This window comes from Tursiops truncatus, chromosome 3, assembly GCF_011762595.2.
Source record: "Tursiops truncatus isolate mTurTru1 chromosome 3, mTurTru1.mat.Y, whole genome shotgun sequence".
NCBI lineage: Eukaryota > Metazoa > Chordata > Mammalia > Artiodactyla > Delphinidae > Tursiops > Tursiops truncatus.
In genome coordinates, this window is record NC_047036.1 from 62,328,753 (window position 1) to 62,346,967 (window position 18,215).

The following is an 18,215-nucleotide window of genomic DNA, read 5'->3' on the forward strand; positions in this document are numbered from 1 at the left end:
GGTCAGCAGGGTCAGAAACTGGTCCTCAGCTCTGCTTGCTCAAGAATAAGGTTCCTACATTCCCTCTCCTGTAGGAACACTGATATAGCAGTGTTTCTCAAAAGATATTTTACAGACTATCTGGTACAGACAGTACAGTACCTGGAGTACTTGTTTAAAATACAGCTTCCCGGCCAGACCACCTGGGAAACTTCCCACGGTGACCCTTATGCACCTAGGTTGAGAACCAAGCTCTTTGGGAAGTCAGTTTACCAGCAGAATGGGTGCTGGATGACCACAGAGCAAGTGAAAGGATCTGGGGAATCTTAAGGCTGGTACCAAGAAGTTGTGACACTTGATGCTAGTGTTTCCCAGACCAGGGCACAGACTTTCAAGGAAATAATTATAATAATCATAAAAATTATCATTATTATACTTAATTTGTTTAGTGCTTTCTATGTGGTAGGACTTTTCTGGGTACTTTACATCATTTATGGATCAGAATAACTTGTTCAGATGGGAATTATTATCTCCATTTTACAAATGAGTAATTTGCCCAAGTCACACAGTTGGCAATAATGTGTCTCTGGTCGAGATAGCCCCACTGTCCTGGACAGTGCTGGAGACACATCAGGAAACTGATAAATTTCTGCTTTTAGACTTCCCTTTCCATGGATATCCTGAAGATTCAGCAGCCTTCTGTTATGACTCCATGTAAAGAAACTTTTAGCAGGTTATGGTACAATTGAGTAGATACATCATTGTTTTGGTTGTATTTCCAAGTCTATATCCTGGTTACTTTAATTAGGTTTCAGAGCTGCCTGAGGGCCTCACCTGAATTTATGAGACATCCTGGACTCACTGAGTAACTCTGGGAAACATTCCATCAGACACATCTTCTAAATCATGTTAGCACAATGCCTTCTGCAGATGGTTGCTTTTATTCATAAAATTAATCTTTGTTAGCTTTAAGTCTAGAAAGGGGCATATCCAAAACTTCACCCCCAATTACTGAGGTTTACTTTTTGGGGAACTTCTATACTTTAAAGGTTTTTTTGAAAACAGACAGAAACAACTAAACACACACCCCTCCACACCTTCCACGGACTATTTATATGTGATCAGTTAGATTTTCTCCAATAACTTTTGCCCAGTGGAAGAGAAGAGATGGAGAACAAAAAGGGAAAAAAATGATATGGGCCAGAGATGTGATCTGAATGACGTAAAGAACTGAGAATGGAGACCGTATAGTTCTTCATACAACTGTGAACAAGGAGCTGCCTGGAGTTGCCAAGACCTGAGGATGGAACTCAGACGTGGCTGAGTTAAAGGCATCAGGACCAAAGAATGAAGAAGGACAGCCTGAAGAACAGTTTTTCTGGTGCTGGTCTGGGATTTGTTTTCTGAGGCCAGTACCAGAAAAACTGTTCTCCAGGACCTCCTGCCATTGCCCTCCTCTGCCCTGATCACCCCACAAGATTGCACAGCTGCATAGAATATTTCATCTGGTAACCAATGTCCTGGGCTTAGGTCAGATCTCTTTGGAAATTATTCTTTCTCTTCAGAGATTCCTTATTCCTCACAGATTGTGCTTTAGAAAACAAAATATTACAATGGCAATGAATCGTGCAAATAAATATTTATCCATTTTAGGAAAACAATAGATAAATGTGTTAAATTAAGGTCTTCTATGTTATTTGTCAAAATATCAGTTGGGAGTGTGTGACTGCCTGAAGCACTGTGTTAAGAAAAATCGTGGGGTTTGTCCAAGTCTCTCTGAAATGAGTGCAGTGATCAATGAGCAATATCTGACACGGGTGCTGGATATGAAGTCAGAGCATGTTTATTTAGTATTTGCTATCACTAGGAAAACAGTCAAATGTTTTTAGAGGCTGAATTCATGAGACCATAAAGAAAGTTGCAAGATTACAAAGAATTTTTGCTACTTGTAAAAAAAAGGATGAATGATTTCATTGCCTTGGATCTTCTAGGAGAATTTAGACCAGATGTACCCAAGGACAGTGGGAGACGGGGGGTGCCTGACTGGGATTTCCTTGGAGGCGGGCAAGTGAAATTCAAAAACAAAGCAAAGTTTTATGCCTTTGCTCTTATTTATTAGGTAAGTTGTTTTACATTATTTGGAATTTCAAATGATGTTAAAGAATGAATGAGATTTTATGCTTTTCAAATGCGGGGCATGGGTTAGAAAGATTCAGAAATACTAACTTAAACACTTAAATACTGAAGACATGACTTTTTCCAGGGCCACTAAAAATGGTTTGTTAAAAAATAACATCAATCAGAAGTTACGATTTAGAGGAAAGAATCCTAAGGGTATTTGTTTCTGGCATGTCCTCATGGGTATCATCTGATCTGATAAATAATAAAGATTTTTTTCATTTTGTAAATTTAAGCAATGACTCAAAGAACAGAACATAAGAAAATCAGTAGGTGCCTCATGTTTATTTTACATTTTAAATTAACCATTATGAACTATAGATAAATAGAAATTATTAGCCCGGTTTAGATTACACAAGCAGTTTCATTTGCACAAGGATTTATTTTTATGTGTGATATTTGAAAATTACTTCATAGGCAAAGAACCTGATAGAAAGCATGTTAATTCAAGAATCAAAAGACCCAGGTTCAAGTCCTGGCTCTGACATAACTGTCACTTTGGCAATTAGTATAACCTTCTTGGACCTTGGTCTCCACAAATGGAAAATGAGTGAGTTGTTAGATTATCTCAAATATCCCTTTTGGCTTCATTACTCTAAGTCTAAATTGTAACAGAGCAACCTAAAGAAAAGATTATGAAATATATTTAATAACGTGCTGAAAGGAAAAGGTTAAAAGGTTTTTGAACAGAGTAAAGTAATCAAAATAGATGAGAAAGAACACAAATAATCAACTCTGCTCCAAAAAACAAACTGAGAGCAAAGAGGATGCTCGTGAATTTGAACATTAGAATTTGGTTATTATGATAAAGAAAGTGTGAACACAGGTAGGTAAAAAAAGCATAATTTGGCAAAACATTATCCGGAGCAGAATAAAATGGAGCATGGAGAAGAAAACCAACTCACTATGGATAACCAAGGACAGAGTTATCTCACACAACAAGAGCAAAGTGATGGAGGGAGAGCTTTGTAGCTTAGAAACAGATAAAATGTTCACCATGGGAGTACCACGGTGTTTCATAACAATGTTCATAGTATAAAACATTACATTATGACTAAATATCTTATTTCTTTGCCACTCAAAAAAAAAACAGTATTTTTTTTTTAAAATGACGCTTACCTGCAGCATTCACAATTCTATTTGCTCTCATAGATCCCTGTGGTGTTTCAACATCCCATGTTCCATCTGACTTGGGTTTCAAAGAAGTCACTGGTGCAGGATATTTTAAAAGGGCACCATATTTCCTAGCCCCAGCAGCCAGGGCCATAGTTAGAGAATAAGGATCAATGTGACCATCTCCAGGATTATACAGTCCAGCTAAAATCTAAATCGATCACAAAACAGTCAATATTCAAATGAATACATATACTCACTCAGTGTAACTGTATCCTGCCAGCAAATGTTTAGCAAAACTGGACTTGAAAAATGCATCATGGCATCAGATTGATCAGTCTCCACTTTTTTTTCCCCTATGTCCAAGCTCAGAGCTAGGCAGGACTCACACTGAGAGCTAAGTAGACAGGCTATTTGACAGAGGTGTGCAATCGTCTCCAACATTCATTCTCCCCTCCCCCACAAAGCAATGGAAACCAAATGTTTATTTAGACACATAACCACTAAGAACAAAGAGTTTCCAATAGTTGGCAGCTACTAGTTCCAGATGGTAGCTAAAACTATCACTAAATTCTGGTCAATGAAATGCAAATGAAAGTGTCAAATGAAAGTGTCATGGTCACATGGACCATTTAAAGGAGACAACTGGCATATGCCCTTTGTCCCTTCTTTGTCCCTTCCTCCATTCTGCTGTCTGGAATGCAGACATGATGGCTGGTGCTCTAGCTGCCATCTTGGAGTAAGAACAAAGGAGTCACATCCTATGAATGACAAAGCAATGATCCAGAAGGCGACTAGATCCCTGAAGTCTTCATGGATAAGAGCCACCATTCAGCCCTGGACTGCCAAAATGAAAGGGAAATAAATGTCTATCTTGTTTAAGCATTATTATTTTGGTTTCTAACATTTGCAGTTAAATCTAATACTAATTGATTAATTATTTATATTTAATTGCTTAATACTGTTAATAGATTCACATGTTAAATATATATCTGGTGTCAGGAAAATGTATACTTGATTCAGTCATCAACAACTAGTTCTTAAATACCTACTTTGTGCTACGGCTTGAGGTACTGTGGGGGAAACAAAGAAGAATAAAACTCAGATGAAACAAGGAGGGAGCACTGAAATAGTACAGTTAGTTCTCATCCGTTCAACAAAAATCTATTAAGCACCAAGTATGGTCAAGAGGCTTTTGTCAATTTTTTTTCTGCATCTATTGAGATGATGATGTATTTTTGTCCTCTATTCTATTCATGCAATATTGCATTGATTGATTTTTAGATGTTAAACTAACCCTGCATAGCCAGGATAAATTCCACTTGGTTATGCTAAAAAAATCCTTATTATATGTTGCTGAATTCAGTTTGCTAGTATTTTGTTGAGGACTTTTGCATCAATATTCATAAGAGATACAGGTCTTTCTTTTCTTGTGATGTCTTTGTCTAGTTTTGGCACAGCAATACATTCTGGCCTCACAGAATAAGTTGGGAAGTGTTCAATTCTCTTCTATTTTTGGAAGAGTTTGTGAAGAATTGTAGTAATTCTTCTTTAAATGTTTGGTAGAATTCACCAGTGAAACGATCTGGGCCCCAGCTTTTCTTTGTGGGAAGTTTTGGATTACTAATCCAATCTCTTGTTATAGGTTTAGTGCAAGAGACTTTTGGTTTTAATGGAATTTGTATTACTGTAGACTTCTAAACGTCACTTTGGTGTTTTATAATGGATATGTCCTTATGCAGTGACCCTAGATCTATTTGATTTGGCACCCTGCCCAGAGCCAGAGAATACTCTTCCCACATATTTCCATTGCCCAATGTCCTTGTGAAAAATCTGTGATGTGAGAACTTCCAGCAGAGCATCCCAAGATTGACATATAAACAGATATAAGAATATCCTTCCTGGCAGTGGTGGCAGAATTTTAACGCAGACAATGCAATGCAACACCAATCTGCCACCACATTGGCATCACACAAAACTACTGAAAAGGGAGTGCCAGCAATCTGTCAAGACTCACAGGGGCTAATAACCCAGCTCCCAGAGCAACGCTATGAACCCTTAGGCGTCATAGATACTACACTGGGGAGAAACACAAGCCTCTGCTTCCCTGAACAGCTCCACCTTGTACCTTTGGGTAGCATAGGTACAGAGGAGTCAGAGAGCCTGGGTTCAAATCTCCTCCAGCTCTTTCTAGCTGGATGGGCTCGGGCCCACTTTGTACACTATCTAAGCTGCAATTTCCTGTTTAGTAATAATCTATACCTTCTATTATTATTGTGAAGAGTAAATGAGATTATACATGTAAATGGCTTTGCATAATACCTAGTACATTAAGTATGTGCTGTAGTGTTAGGTGGTGCAGTATTAGTCATTGTTATTATTATTCAAATGGGATTATCACCCAGCAAAAAGACACTAAATTCCCAAGTGGATTTTCTCAGCTAAATTTGGTTAGATCGATACCTGTCAGGGTAGTACAGCTATGAGTTAGGTGATATCTGTGTAGCAATATAACATGTACTTCTACCTTTGATTTTGTAAAAAAAATGTTAGTAACACAGTCTTTCTATACACACATTTGTCACACCTGGTTATTGTCTTCTCTGCATTTCTCAAGCAGAAGGTTTATTATAGAAACCTCCAGATCTGGGGGACACAGTAATAGAGAGGTATTGAAAATGTTTCCTCAGTTGTAATAGGTAGAAAGCTAATAAGATTTTTCATTACCTTTACTGTATTTAGCAAACATAATAGCCCATCTTATAATTTACCCAAATTCCAGCATTAATCGTCTGATTTTGACATTCAAAATGTGTGCACAAAGTTTTTTCTAATTAAATTTCTAAAATAACATTTTCTGATCTTAATTAAAATCAACAAATGGTTAAAAAAAAAAATGCCCTTAGGATAAATACCTTATTCATGTTGAGTAAAGGAAACATCTCTTGTATTTTTTCAGGTTCAATAATATACTGTTCCGTTGCATGCCAGCCCGTCCGAGTCATTTGATATTTAAATTCATCTACCCTTACAGGAGTTGTAGCAATTCTGATACTACCTGGCTGATGGAATCCCACCACCTGTGATGACAATGCCAGTAAAAGCTCATAAATCATTATTTGGCACTCAAACATGGTTCTTCTCCAGCACAATGAAAATGAAGGTGTGTAAGAAAAGAGATTCACTAGGCAGTGAAAGTGATAGCTATATACCATATTTACATCATATGAAAAGATGTTCATTTTACAAATATTTACTAAGTGTCTCCTCTGTGCCAGGCACTGTGCTAAGCCCCAGAGACGCTGTTGTGAACAAGACAGATGAAGATCCTGCCTGGATGGAGCTTACAGTCTATAGGTGAAGATGGACAGCTAAATGCACAATTACAACATGAGACAGTGCTCATGTACAGAGTAGAAGAAAATTATGTGAAAAAAAGAAAGACAAAGGATTTGAAGAGGGAACATGAAGAATCAGAATGTTGCGGTGAGGAGATTAAGTGTGAATTGAAATAAACGTTCATCTGGCATTTATTTATTTATTTATTTATTTATTTATTTTTGCGGTACGCGGGGCTCTCACCGCTGAGGCCTCTCCCGCCGCGGAGCACAGGCCCCGGAACACAGGCCCAGCAGCCATGGCCCACGGGCCCAGCCCCTCCGCGGCATGCGGGATCCTCCCGGATCGGGGCACGAACCCGCATCCCCTGCATCGGCAGGCGGACTCCCAACCACTGTGCCACCAGGGAAGCCCTGGCATTTATTGAAGTCCTTTAGTTGGCCAAGCACTCAGCAAGGCCCTGGGTGACAGTGATCAAAGATGCAGTCATTATCTTCAAGTTGCTCGGACTCTGTAGGAAAGACCTATCAGTAAAGCAACAATCACAATTGAGGGGGATTCGTAATATAAGAGGTATATGTACACATGTTCTTAGAACCAAGAGATATGCCCTCAGCTCCGCCTGACTGCTGGGTGAACAAAGTCAAGGATGCCTTCTCAAAGGAGACGCCCCCCGGGAAAGGGTGGAAGGCGAATGCTGAAATGGGGACCAGAGGGAATGCTGTCTCAGGCAGACAGCCCAGCTCATTCTAAAACTGTTTGCAATTAAGAATAGCTGAAGCATCTGAGCATAGCAAAGAGTGGCAAGAGAAAACATTGGAAAGGCAGGCAGGGCTTAGCTAATGAAGGCCCTTCTTCTTTGGTTTTTGTCCTGTAGACTGTGGGGAGCCATGTGATGGTTTTAGGCAAGGGCAATAGCATGAAAATTTTAAGCAGACTTCAGTCTTAGTCTATGGATACTCTTTGCCTGCCACTTTATTTTGAAAGTACTAATACAAATGAGAAGAGAGAAAAGTAAAAGTGAGGGGGGCTTCCCTGGTGGCACAGTGGTTGAGAATCTGCCTGCCAATGCAGGGGATATGAGTTCGAGCCCTGGTCTGGGAAGATCCCACATGCCGCCGAGCAACTGGGCCCGTGAGCCACAACTACTGAGCCTGCACGTCTGGAGCCTGTGCTCCGCAACAAGAGAGGCTGCGATAGTGAGAGGCCCGTGCACCGTGATGAAGAGGGGCCCCCACTTGCCGCAACTAGAGAAACCCTCGCACAGAAACTAAGACACAACACAGCCATAAATAAATAAATAAACAAACATATTTTAAAAAAAAAAGTGAGGGGCTTTTAGTGAAGTACTTTTCGAAGGCATGTGACAATCTGGCATGTACAGTTGTCAGATCCTTTGCAATCCAGTGCAGAAAGGCTGTGATATCTTAGTTTCTAGATATAGAAGCTGACTAAAGATATTTTTGAAAGCTGCTTTTTATTCTTTTCTCATTTAAAAACTCAGGAGGGCTTCCGTGGTGGCGCAGTGGTCGAGAATCTGCCTGCTAATGCAGGGGACACGGGTTCGAGCCCTGGTCTGGGAGGATCCCACATGCCACGGAGCAACTAGGCCCGTGAGCCACAACTGCTGAGCCTGCGCGTCTGGAGCCTGTGCTCCGCAACAAGAGAGTCCGCGATAGTGAGAGGCCCGCACACCGCGATGAAGAGTGGCCCCCACTTGCCACAACTAGAGAAAGCCCTCGCACAGAAACGAAGACCCAACACAGCAAAAATAAACAAATAAAATTAGTAAACTCCTACCCCCAACATCTTCTTTAAAAAAAATAAATAAGTATAAAATAAAATAAAAAATCAGGAGCAGGTAATTACATGGGTAATACACTTCAAGAAATTAAATTGATTGAAAAGCAAGCTCTAGAGGTTCTCATCTTAAACTCTCATCAGAATCTTCTACCACATTTCACATGCCATGGCTGTCACTACACACAGCAATCATGATGATATCAAAATCCTTCAGTAATCTTATGTATCTCTGAGAAACTGACCTAAACAGACAATTTCAAGCTAAATGCATTTACCTGTCCGGTTTCTTCTTCCAGTTTCTCATAAAGTTTGATGCTATCATAATGTATTTTCTTTAAGTTTATTCCAGGATGAAAGTAAGTTGTTAAACCTGCCTTAAAAGTGGGGAGGAAAGGAAATACCGAAAAAAATTAACATTCTCAAAATGTTGACAGTTTATCTGTTAAGAAGTAATTTATTACTGGCAGGAAATTGACAAGCACCAGCCAGTCCTCTGGGATGAGAACACATCAGCACGAGTTTGAATGCACATTGCATAAGGCTCGTGACAGTTATAAGCACCCACTTGAACCACATAAATAATGTGAGAGCCAGCCAACAAACATATAGAGTAAGTCCCTAAAAGTTATTAGGGAAAGGATTGTTTGCAGATTCAGAAACGGGATGACTTAGATGGAATCACTTAGGTCAGGAATGTACGCTATTAGGAAAAATATGGGGGGACCGCATACCATGTGGACTCAAACCAACAAAGCGTGTGTTCCCTTAAGGAGGACTATGAACAAGCAAGCAAAAAGTTTTCCTTGTCTCGATCCCCACCATTCCCTTGAATTGAGCGGCCCTCCTATTTTCTTTCTTGAAATTTCCAAAATTGAAGAAGTGGAACATTCCTAGGAATTAGAGCCTGTTGAGTGGTGAACAGACCTTTGTCATAGCTTAACCAGTTGATGAATGAGCACATAGATTATACCCCGCAAACATTTCCTGAATAAATATTGAATAATCACTCTCAGGAAAATATCTAAATATTACCTGCCAAACCCCTTTTTATCGACTCTGGCGGATGCAATATAGTATCCAGGCAAAGAATTCTAAGCAATGATATGAAGCAGGTTCTCTCAGTTAAGTGTCTGGGGCCCCATTCAGCAGCTAATTTATCCTGGAAAGCTCATCCGAATACAATCTGTTTAAAATAAAGTCTGTTTGGGAGTATTTATAAAGTTCTTCATGTTGGGCACTTGGTTCTACTGATATCACTTATATGCAGAATCTAAAAAAAGTGATACAAATGAACTTATTTACAGAACAGACATAGACTCACAGACATAGAAAACAAACTAATGGTTACCAAAGGGGAAAGAGCCAGGGGAGGGATAAATTGGGAATTTGGGATTAACAGATACATACTACTATATATAAAATATTGATAGATAAACAATGAAGACCTACTATGTAGCACAGGGAACTATATTTAATGTCTTGTAATAACCTATAATAGAAAAGAATCTGAAAAAGAATATATATGTATGACTGAATCACTTTATTGTACGCCTGAAACTAACACAGCTTTGTAAATCAACTGTACTTCAATTAAAAAAAAAAATCCGCCATTAAAGTTCATCAGTGATCCTTTATGGACCAGAATCTTTCTTGTCTATCAAGTACTTGTTCAAGCATCTGGCTACTTTTCTGAGACAAATGCTGGCCCAACGTCATAGGTCCTCTCATAGCACAGCCCCATAATGAGGCAACTGTGAGTCAGGCTCCCTAACTTTCAGCCAAATATCACATCCTTCTTTACATGCTTGGTATCTAGTGTGATATGAAGTTTTCTAGTTCAATAATAGAGAATCTCTGGCCTTCAGGCATCTTCTAGAGAACTCAATTTTGTTTTCGATATATCTCGTGTCAGTTGAGAAAATGGATATTCACAAGCCTGGGCCTAGGGTTCTGTTCACCATTCACTCCTCAAGATCCTCTAAGTTTAACCTAGGTAGAGCCAGACCACCCGAAAATGATGTATCTACACTACATCAACCTTCTTCCCCACCCTGGAAAGCTGTTTTCATAGAATGAGTTAATGATCTCTCTTCTGAAAGGGTAACATCAGTCTGTTTTGTAAAGCTCTTACTCAAAACATTTAGCTCAATATCCTTTTTTTAGGGAATAAATTCTAGGAATTTCTGGTCAAGGAAAAATTGGTCTTTCTTACTGAAATGCTATAACTATTTCTACTAATTCATACAACCCTAGTTTCCTTGCTGCTGGGACAGTCAGAAGTAAATCCTGAACTCAATTTTTTGTCAGGTATAAAATTACACATATATATATATATAATTTTTGTATTCCTTACATTTTTTATCAACCAGTTTTTGTCTTTTAATCTGTGTTCAAAATTTGGGGTCAATCGTATCTGTGCTTTTATTGTGAGTTATTTGAATGTAATGTCCTGCATGGTATTTATTGCTAACGTGTGTGTCAGTCCTGTGGCATGGGGTGGAGGAAGGGTACAATGTTCTTCCTTTCTGGGCTCCAGCAAGGATATTTTAAGTGGGAAGTTTGAAGAAGAAGAAAAACACTGTTCTTATCCTTCAAGATTTTATAGTCTGATTGGGGTCATGAAACTTTCATACATGAAACAATGAAATCAAGAGCATAGGATTAAGTGCCAGAGCATAGAGAGAAAGACACAAGAACTAAGGGAACTACGAGAAGATGCTGGAAGGATCACAGAAGGCTTCATGGAGGACAGGCAGGGGCTTACTTTTGATTTGAAGAAAGAAAATGATTATAGTTGGTGGAGAAGATAATAGAGGGAAGATGAAACACAGACAAGAATAATCATTAAGACAACAAGGTCCTATTGTATAGCACAGGGAACTATATTCAATATCCTGAGATAAACCGTAATGGAAAAGAATATGAAAAAGAATATAAATATGTATAACTGAATCACTTTGCTGTACAGCAGAAATTACCACAATGTTGTAAATCAACTATACTTCAATTTAAAAAAAAGAATAATCATTAAGAATTATAACCCTTTGAATAAAATAAGAATATATAAATCCTTGTTGATATAAATAAATAAATAAGTAGGCAGAGTGGAAAGCTCTTCCTTCTAGCAGACTAACAATAAGTATGAAAGGAATGATGCAGTTAGAAAAATCACCCATGGATGCTAAAGTTAGTGATGTTCTCTCTCTCTTTAATAATCCTTCCCACTCTGTCATGAGCCTCTACAGCGTCAAAAAGCCCAGTGACTGACCTCAAGCCTTCCCATATCCCAGTGCTTCCATGTACTCGCATCCAATAAAAATATTTGAGCATACCCACTAAAATATGTGTATTTCTTTATTCCCACATGACATATAAATATGTATTACTATATTAGCAGAGGTCATAAAACACACAAAGACAGCTGGAAATGAATTAAATGTTGTAAATAATTCTTACTTTATTGTGTAGAAAGGTTTATGAATTTTAAAAATTTATTGTGTAGAAAAGCTTTTGAATATTAAGCTTATTAATATTTTAGCAAGGGCTATGTAATATTTTATATTACTAAAATATATATGTTGGATTAATGTTGGTAAAACAGCGATTTGAAGGTCTAATTTCTTGGTGTGTTTTCTCTTGTGATGGTTTGAATGGCTGTGATAGCTGAAGAAGCTATCTGTCAATGATACAAAGGTGTAAGTGGGAAAAGTGCCCCCTCTTGGCTGTACTCTCTGTATCTTGACGCCACTTCTTCCATTCCCAACACCACCTACCAAAAGGATTTTACTGAAATTTGACTATTAATGTTTCACGTTCTCTTGTCCATCAACTGTTATAAGTTAATTGGGAGGTACTGCATTATACATTTTAAAAAATGGGTACAAACCCACTGAAACTCCTCATTTGGGAAAATGTTAAATGGGTTTAAACTTAACTTTAAATTTATCTCTTGCATGTTTGAGAGTTTTTTCTAGGTGATACATATCATTTTGGCCAGAAAAATCTAATAATGATACCAACATTTCCAAACACCCCTTCTCAAAATGCTTTCTTTCCAACAGGACTATTTTCCAAAAATTATTTTTCACTTATTGTGAGCATCACCTTGACTTTGAAGGAATAAACTGCATCTATTGTTTTGTATGTATCTACTACATAGAATGACTGGCAGCCACTTCCATCACTACAAAGATCACCAAACTGGGGACACTTGTCTTTTTGTAAAAGAAAAACTTTTTTACAACTCTGTTGATTATTTTTCTGGGATAACCAACAAACCTCTGTGTAGTACAACACTCTCAAGGTCATTCCCTCTCCCTTTCATCACAAACAATATTATTTAAAGCCTTGTTTCTATAAAATCGATCATAACATTGATATCCTATAGCATGTGATCTGCAATATGTCATGACAGACTGAAGACAAAAGAAAGAATGGGGACGCTCCCATTGTGGAGCACCAACCTCTCCCTTAGGCAACATTGGTATCATACACAATATGTCACCCACATCAAAGGTGAGGGCTATTTATAAAGATTAGTAAAGCTTAATGTCTTTCTTATATTTTTAGATAAAAATAAACAGAGGGCTTCACTGGTGGCGCAGTGGTTGAGAGTCTGCCTGCCAATGCAGGGGACACGGGTTCGTGCCCTGGTCCGGGAAGATCCCACATGCCGCGGAGCGACTGGGCCCGTAAGCCATGGCCACTGAGCCTGCGCGTCCGGAGCCTGTGCTCCGCAACAGGAGAGGCCACAACAGTGAGAGGTCCGTGTACCACAAAATAAATAAATAAATAAAATAAAATAAAATAAACAGAAAGGTCTAACATTGTCTTCCTACACCCCAAATGGATAATCTTGCATCTTTAGTCCTCAGCCCTCCAAAACATCCACTTTGACACCATTCCCAGGGGCAGCCTCTCCTGGGGACCCCATATGCCAAAACTGCTTCTTTGTCCATTCTCTCCTCTTTCCTTCCATCCTACAAGAAATGTTCTATATTAGCAGTATTATTGGGTGCTGACAAAACAGTCTCGTTAAAATCCAGCAAAACCTCAAGACTGTTGGATTTGTGATTCCATTTTGAATATTCACATTGCAAGCTGTGCCCTCCTCCCCAGCGCATCTGATTCCTGCATGTCCCAGAAATGCTTAGCCTTGAGCACGTGTTATTCTTCAGTGAGACTGTCTTTATTTTTGTAGTCTGCCCCTTCAGCTGGCCCCCCAAAACGTCCACATTCTCATATCTGCTCCAAAATTTCTGTGTTAAAAAATGAATGGATAAAGAAAATGTGACATGTATATATATATAATGGAATATTACTCAGCCATAAAAAAGAAGGAAATTCTGTCATTTACAACAACATGGACGTAATTTGACAGCATTATGCTAAATAAAACAAGACAAAGAACTATAAATACCAAATACCATATGATCTCATTTACGTGAGGAATCTAAAAACAAACAAACAAAACAATGGAACTCAGAGATACAGAGAACAGATGGATGGTTGCTAGAGGCAGGGTTGGTGAGGGGGTGAAATGGGTGGAGGGGGTCGAAAGGCACAAACTTCCAGTTATAAGATAAAGAAGTCCTGGGGATGGAACGTACAGCATGGTGACTACAGTTAACAATACTGTATTGTATATTTGAAAGTCGCTAAGAGTACATCTTAAAACTTCTCATCACAAGAAAAAAATTTTGTATCTACGTGTGGTAATGGATGTTAACCAGATTTATTGTGATCTTTTTGCAATATATACAAGTATCAAATCATTATGTTCTACACCTGAAACTATTATGTCAATTATATCTCAAAAAAATTCTAATCGGTGGCATTTCTTCAGGATGCTCTTTGGTGGGAGACCCCCTTGTTTGCAAGAAATCCTCTAATCAGCTTCCTAGGGCAATCCAGTTTTCTTTTCCTTTATTTGTAGGGGCCCAAATAACCTGGCTTCTGATACCTGAGTCCATCTTGAGCTCACCCTGCATGAATCTTATTTTGTGAACCAGAGCCTACTACTTTGTTCACAAAGCAGAAAAATGCCTTTTCCACTCATTCTGGTACCTCTCTGCTTAAGGGGAAATTAGTTTGCACAGTTAACTTTTAAGAAGAAGCCATCATCTTAAAAACTTTGCCCACTTTTCTTAAAAGACCTTAGGCTAAGGATATGTTGCTTTATTGTTATTATTATTATTCATGGGATGTGTAAGAAGTAATATTCAGGGATTCTAGTTATTCTAGTAACTAAATTGGAGGTTACATCAAGTCAATCCACTATAAATGAACAAAAAAGTAATTAAAATATTACAGTGTACACCCTCCTTAACAATCCGTAAGTGTTAAAAGGGTATAAGCCCTCCCTCTCAGGAGATTCCCATTTGGCAAAATTTCCCTCTGCTGGGCTTCCCTGGCGGCGCAGTGGTTAACAGTCCGCCTGCCAATGCAGGGGACGCGGGTTCGTGCCCAGGTCTGGGAAGATCCCACATGCCGCGGAGCGGCTAGGCCCGTGAGCCATGGCCGCTGAGCCTGCGGGTCCGGAGCCTGTGCTCCGCAACGGGAGAGGCCACAACAGTGAGGGGCCCGCACCGCAAAAAATAAAATAAAATAAAATACGGCATTGTTAAAAAAAATTTCCCTCTGCTTACATGCTCTTACCTGGAGAGCCTCATGGCCCCCTTGCTCCCTCACTCCTGCCCAGTCTCTGCTCAAGTGTCACCTTTTCGAAGTAGCCTCCAGGCTCCTCCACCCCCATCATTCTTCATCCCTTTACCCCGCTCCACTCTGCTGGCACCGATTACTCTAGAGCATCATTTGTGTTTTCTTCCACCTGCCCCACCAGAATGTGGCTCCATGAGGGCAAGGGCTTTGTTTTGCACACTGCTGTGTCCTCACCTCCTAGAACAGTGCTGGCCTGACACAATATAGGCTCTTCATAAATATTTGTTGAAAGACTGACCGAATGTCCACTAAAAAGAAGTCATAGGAGAGCTGTGGCAGAAATGCAGGCTTTCTATTCCATGATAAAAGGAAATCTGCATAGAAAGTCTAGTTCAGGGAGGGGAGAAGAGCCAGAAGGGTCAGTGGCTTCCTGGGCTCCTCTCTCCAGGTAGCAGGAAGCAAGCTGAGGGAGAACTGCTGACACGAGAGACAAATGTGCCTATGGAGACTCAGAAAAGACACTCAGGGAGGACCAGGTAGCTGGGCCTCCCTCCCAGACTGAGAAGTGAGAGGGCTGGCAGGAGAAGAAAGAAGAGAAGCAGGGCTTGATGCCGTTTTTCTAGAAGTCTCCATCCAATTGGTGGGTGTGGTCTGACTATGTGACCACAGGGACTCTGGGGTGAACTGGGCTTAAGTCTGGGCATCAATCTCTCCGAAGCTCAGCTGGAGGCAGGAGATCCAACTCTATCCCTTACCGTGAGCAGGTTCTGGGTGTCAAAAGGCCCCTAAAAGCAGGGTTCCCTCTTGTCTCAGTAGTGGAAAGCTAACGATGGAAAGGGATGACGAGCAGAAGCTAACACTGCCCAACTTTTTTTTAAATTGAAGTATAGTTGATTTACAATGTTATGTTAGTTTCTGGTGTACAGCAAAATGATTCTGTTATACATATATATATATTGTTTTTCATATTCTTTTCCATTATGGTTTATTACAGGATACTGAATATAGTTCCCTGTGCTATACTGTAGGACCTCGTTGTTCATCCCAACTCTTCCTCCAAACAAAAATGGCACCTGCAGTCATAAAATCTTCCTCTCCCATCTTAGCTGACTTCAGAAATAATTGGTTTGGCAGTATGAAAGCGGTGTCAATCACCTCATTTACCTGAGCAGCTTTCGATGTAAGCCCAATTATTATACAGCACTGGAACAATTACGCATACCATTAAATAGGCGAGATTGACTTGGTCGTGTGTTTCATTTAACACAACATGAAAGTTGTGTTGCACGTTCTCAGCCCTCACAGTTAAGTCCTCATGAAGCCAAGCTGCTGTCTCACAGCACTAACTTAAAATCATAAATCAATAAACATAAAAGGATCACTAAAGCCAGGTGAGGGGACATAGGTAAAGGTCTCAGGCCTCTATTCAGGATCGCCCAGCCACTATCCTTTGGTACAAAAGCTAACATTTACTAATCACTTACCATAATAACTTGACATATATTAATTCAATCTTCATCACAACCCTATTAGGTAGGTACTATTAATATTCCCATTTTACACATCAGGAACTAGAAACTTAAGTAAGTTGCCAGAAGTGGAAAATGACAGAGTCAGGATTTGAATCCAGAGTCATATGTTCAAGTTATCTTCTCATGATTATCAACATCATACATGTTGATCACCCACTTAAAGTATACCAACTAAACTGCAATTGCACCTTCCAACGCTATGGAAAGGGAACTTGCTCTAAAGAGCTCTCAGTGGGGAGCTGTGAATAGGAAAAAAAATCAATCGCACAAGTGACAATTCAGTGCATATGACGGTGCTGAGATAGTTTTCTTACTGCGTGCCAGGTAGATCCAGCAGTGAGCTCCGATTTCTCCAGGAGGACCACATCTTTCATGCCTGCTTTGGCCAAGTGATAAGCCAGACTCACACCAACGCAGCCACCTCCAATTATCACTGTTTCTGCCCTGTCTTTCCATCTTGTTTCTGCAGGTGAGGGTGGGTTTTCTTCTCTGGAAGACATTGTTTTTAATAGTAGCTTTACTCGGCTATGATAGTTATAGTTTTTTTTTTGGTTTTTTTTCTGACTAGTGTGATTCTCCTTACTTATTCTTCTAGTACTTAACATCTAGTGCCTGGGAGAGTTACATGTGCTGACAATCATTTGGGAGACTCAATCTGACTTAGGCAACCTGGTTGGGGGAGGGAGGAGGAGGCATTTGAACCCCATTCCCCTAATTCTGACCCATTGTAGATACTTAATAGAGCTAAAGAATTGAACAGATGACTTCTTTTTCTCAAAGAAATCTAGAGAATAATTTTTCTGTCTACTTTAAAAACACACTGATAAACATTTTATTCCATAAAAAAAAACCCATAATAATCATGAAGTCCATTATCTATAAATCTTGGATCACCGCCTCCCTCCAATGTTTTCCAGGCTGAAGAGAGCCAGATGGAGTACAACGCTCTTCCTCGCTCAACGTCCTCTCACCGTGTACCTGCTTCTCTAATTATAAATATTGCTCGGTGGCTTGATATATTGATTTGCATGTCTGTCTTCCTAGCTAGATCATGAGCTTCCCCAAGACGCATTGTAAAAAGCAAGGTATAAGTAAGTCAAAGAAGACCATATATACACCTGCGTTTGCCTCCCCATACAGAAGACACTGCTAACAGTTGACTGGGGAAGGGAATGGGGATAGGAGAGTCTTTGCACCAGGAACCCTTTGATATTCTCACTTTGAACGGTTGTGCGTAGAAAAGAACACCCATAATTCGAGAAGAAAGCCGAATGCCCACTTCTCGGGGTCGGAAGCACCCCTAACCCGGAGACCGCCTCAGCCCTGCGCTCGCACCCCGCAGCTGCCCAGCCGCGGGCCTCCGCGCAGACCCGGCCCCACTCACCCTTCGCGGCCGCAGACGGAAAGTAGGCGGCCGGGGGAGCCCCGCAGCGGGAAGCCCCGCAGCCGCAGCGCGCCCAGGCAGAACATGCCGAGGTCGAGGCCATAGGGCGAGGGCGCAGGCACCTACTCCCAAGCCAGCAGACAGCAGGGGCGGTGGGGGGCGGTGGGAGGCGGTGGGACCCTCCCCCCGGCGAGGGGCGGGCTTCTGGCTCCGTGCGCTGCCCGCCA

At 40.3% G+C, this 18,215-nt stretch overlaps 1 protein-coding gene across 1 annotated transcript in view; it reads right to left on the reverse strand.

Moving 5' to 3' along the window:
* Nucleotides 1-18,074, reverse strand: part of DMGDH (dimethylglycine dehydrogenase) — a 60,810-nt gene extending 42,736 nt beyond the window's left edge. The window contains exons 1-5 of the mRNA XM_019929226.3: nucleotides 17,989-18,074; nucleotides 16,919-17,093; nucleotides 8,688-8,786; nucleotides 6,186-6,350; nucleotides 3,277-3,481 (exon numbers count right to left, since the gene is read on the reverse strand). Coding sequence (XP_019784785.1) covers nucleotides 3,277-3,481; nucleotides 6,186-6,350; nucleotides 8,688-8,786; nucleotides 16,919-17,093; nucleotides 17,989-18,074 — 730 coding nt within the window. The remainder of the gene's footprint in view (nucleotides 1-3,276; nucleotides 3,482-6,185; nucleotides 6,351-8,687; nucleotides 8,787-16,918; nucleotides 17,094-17,988) is intronic.
* Nucleotides 18,075-18,215: the final 141 nt, after the last annotated feature.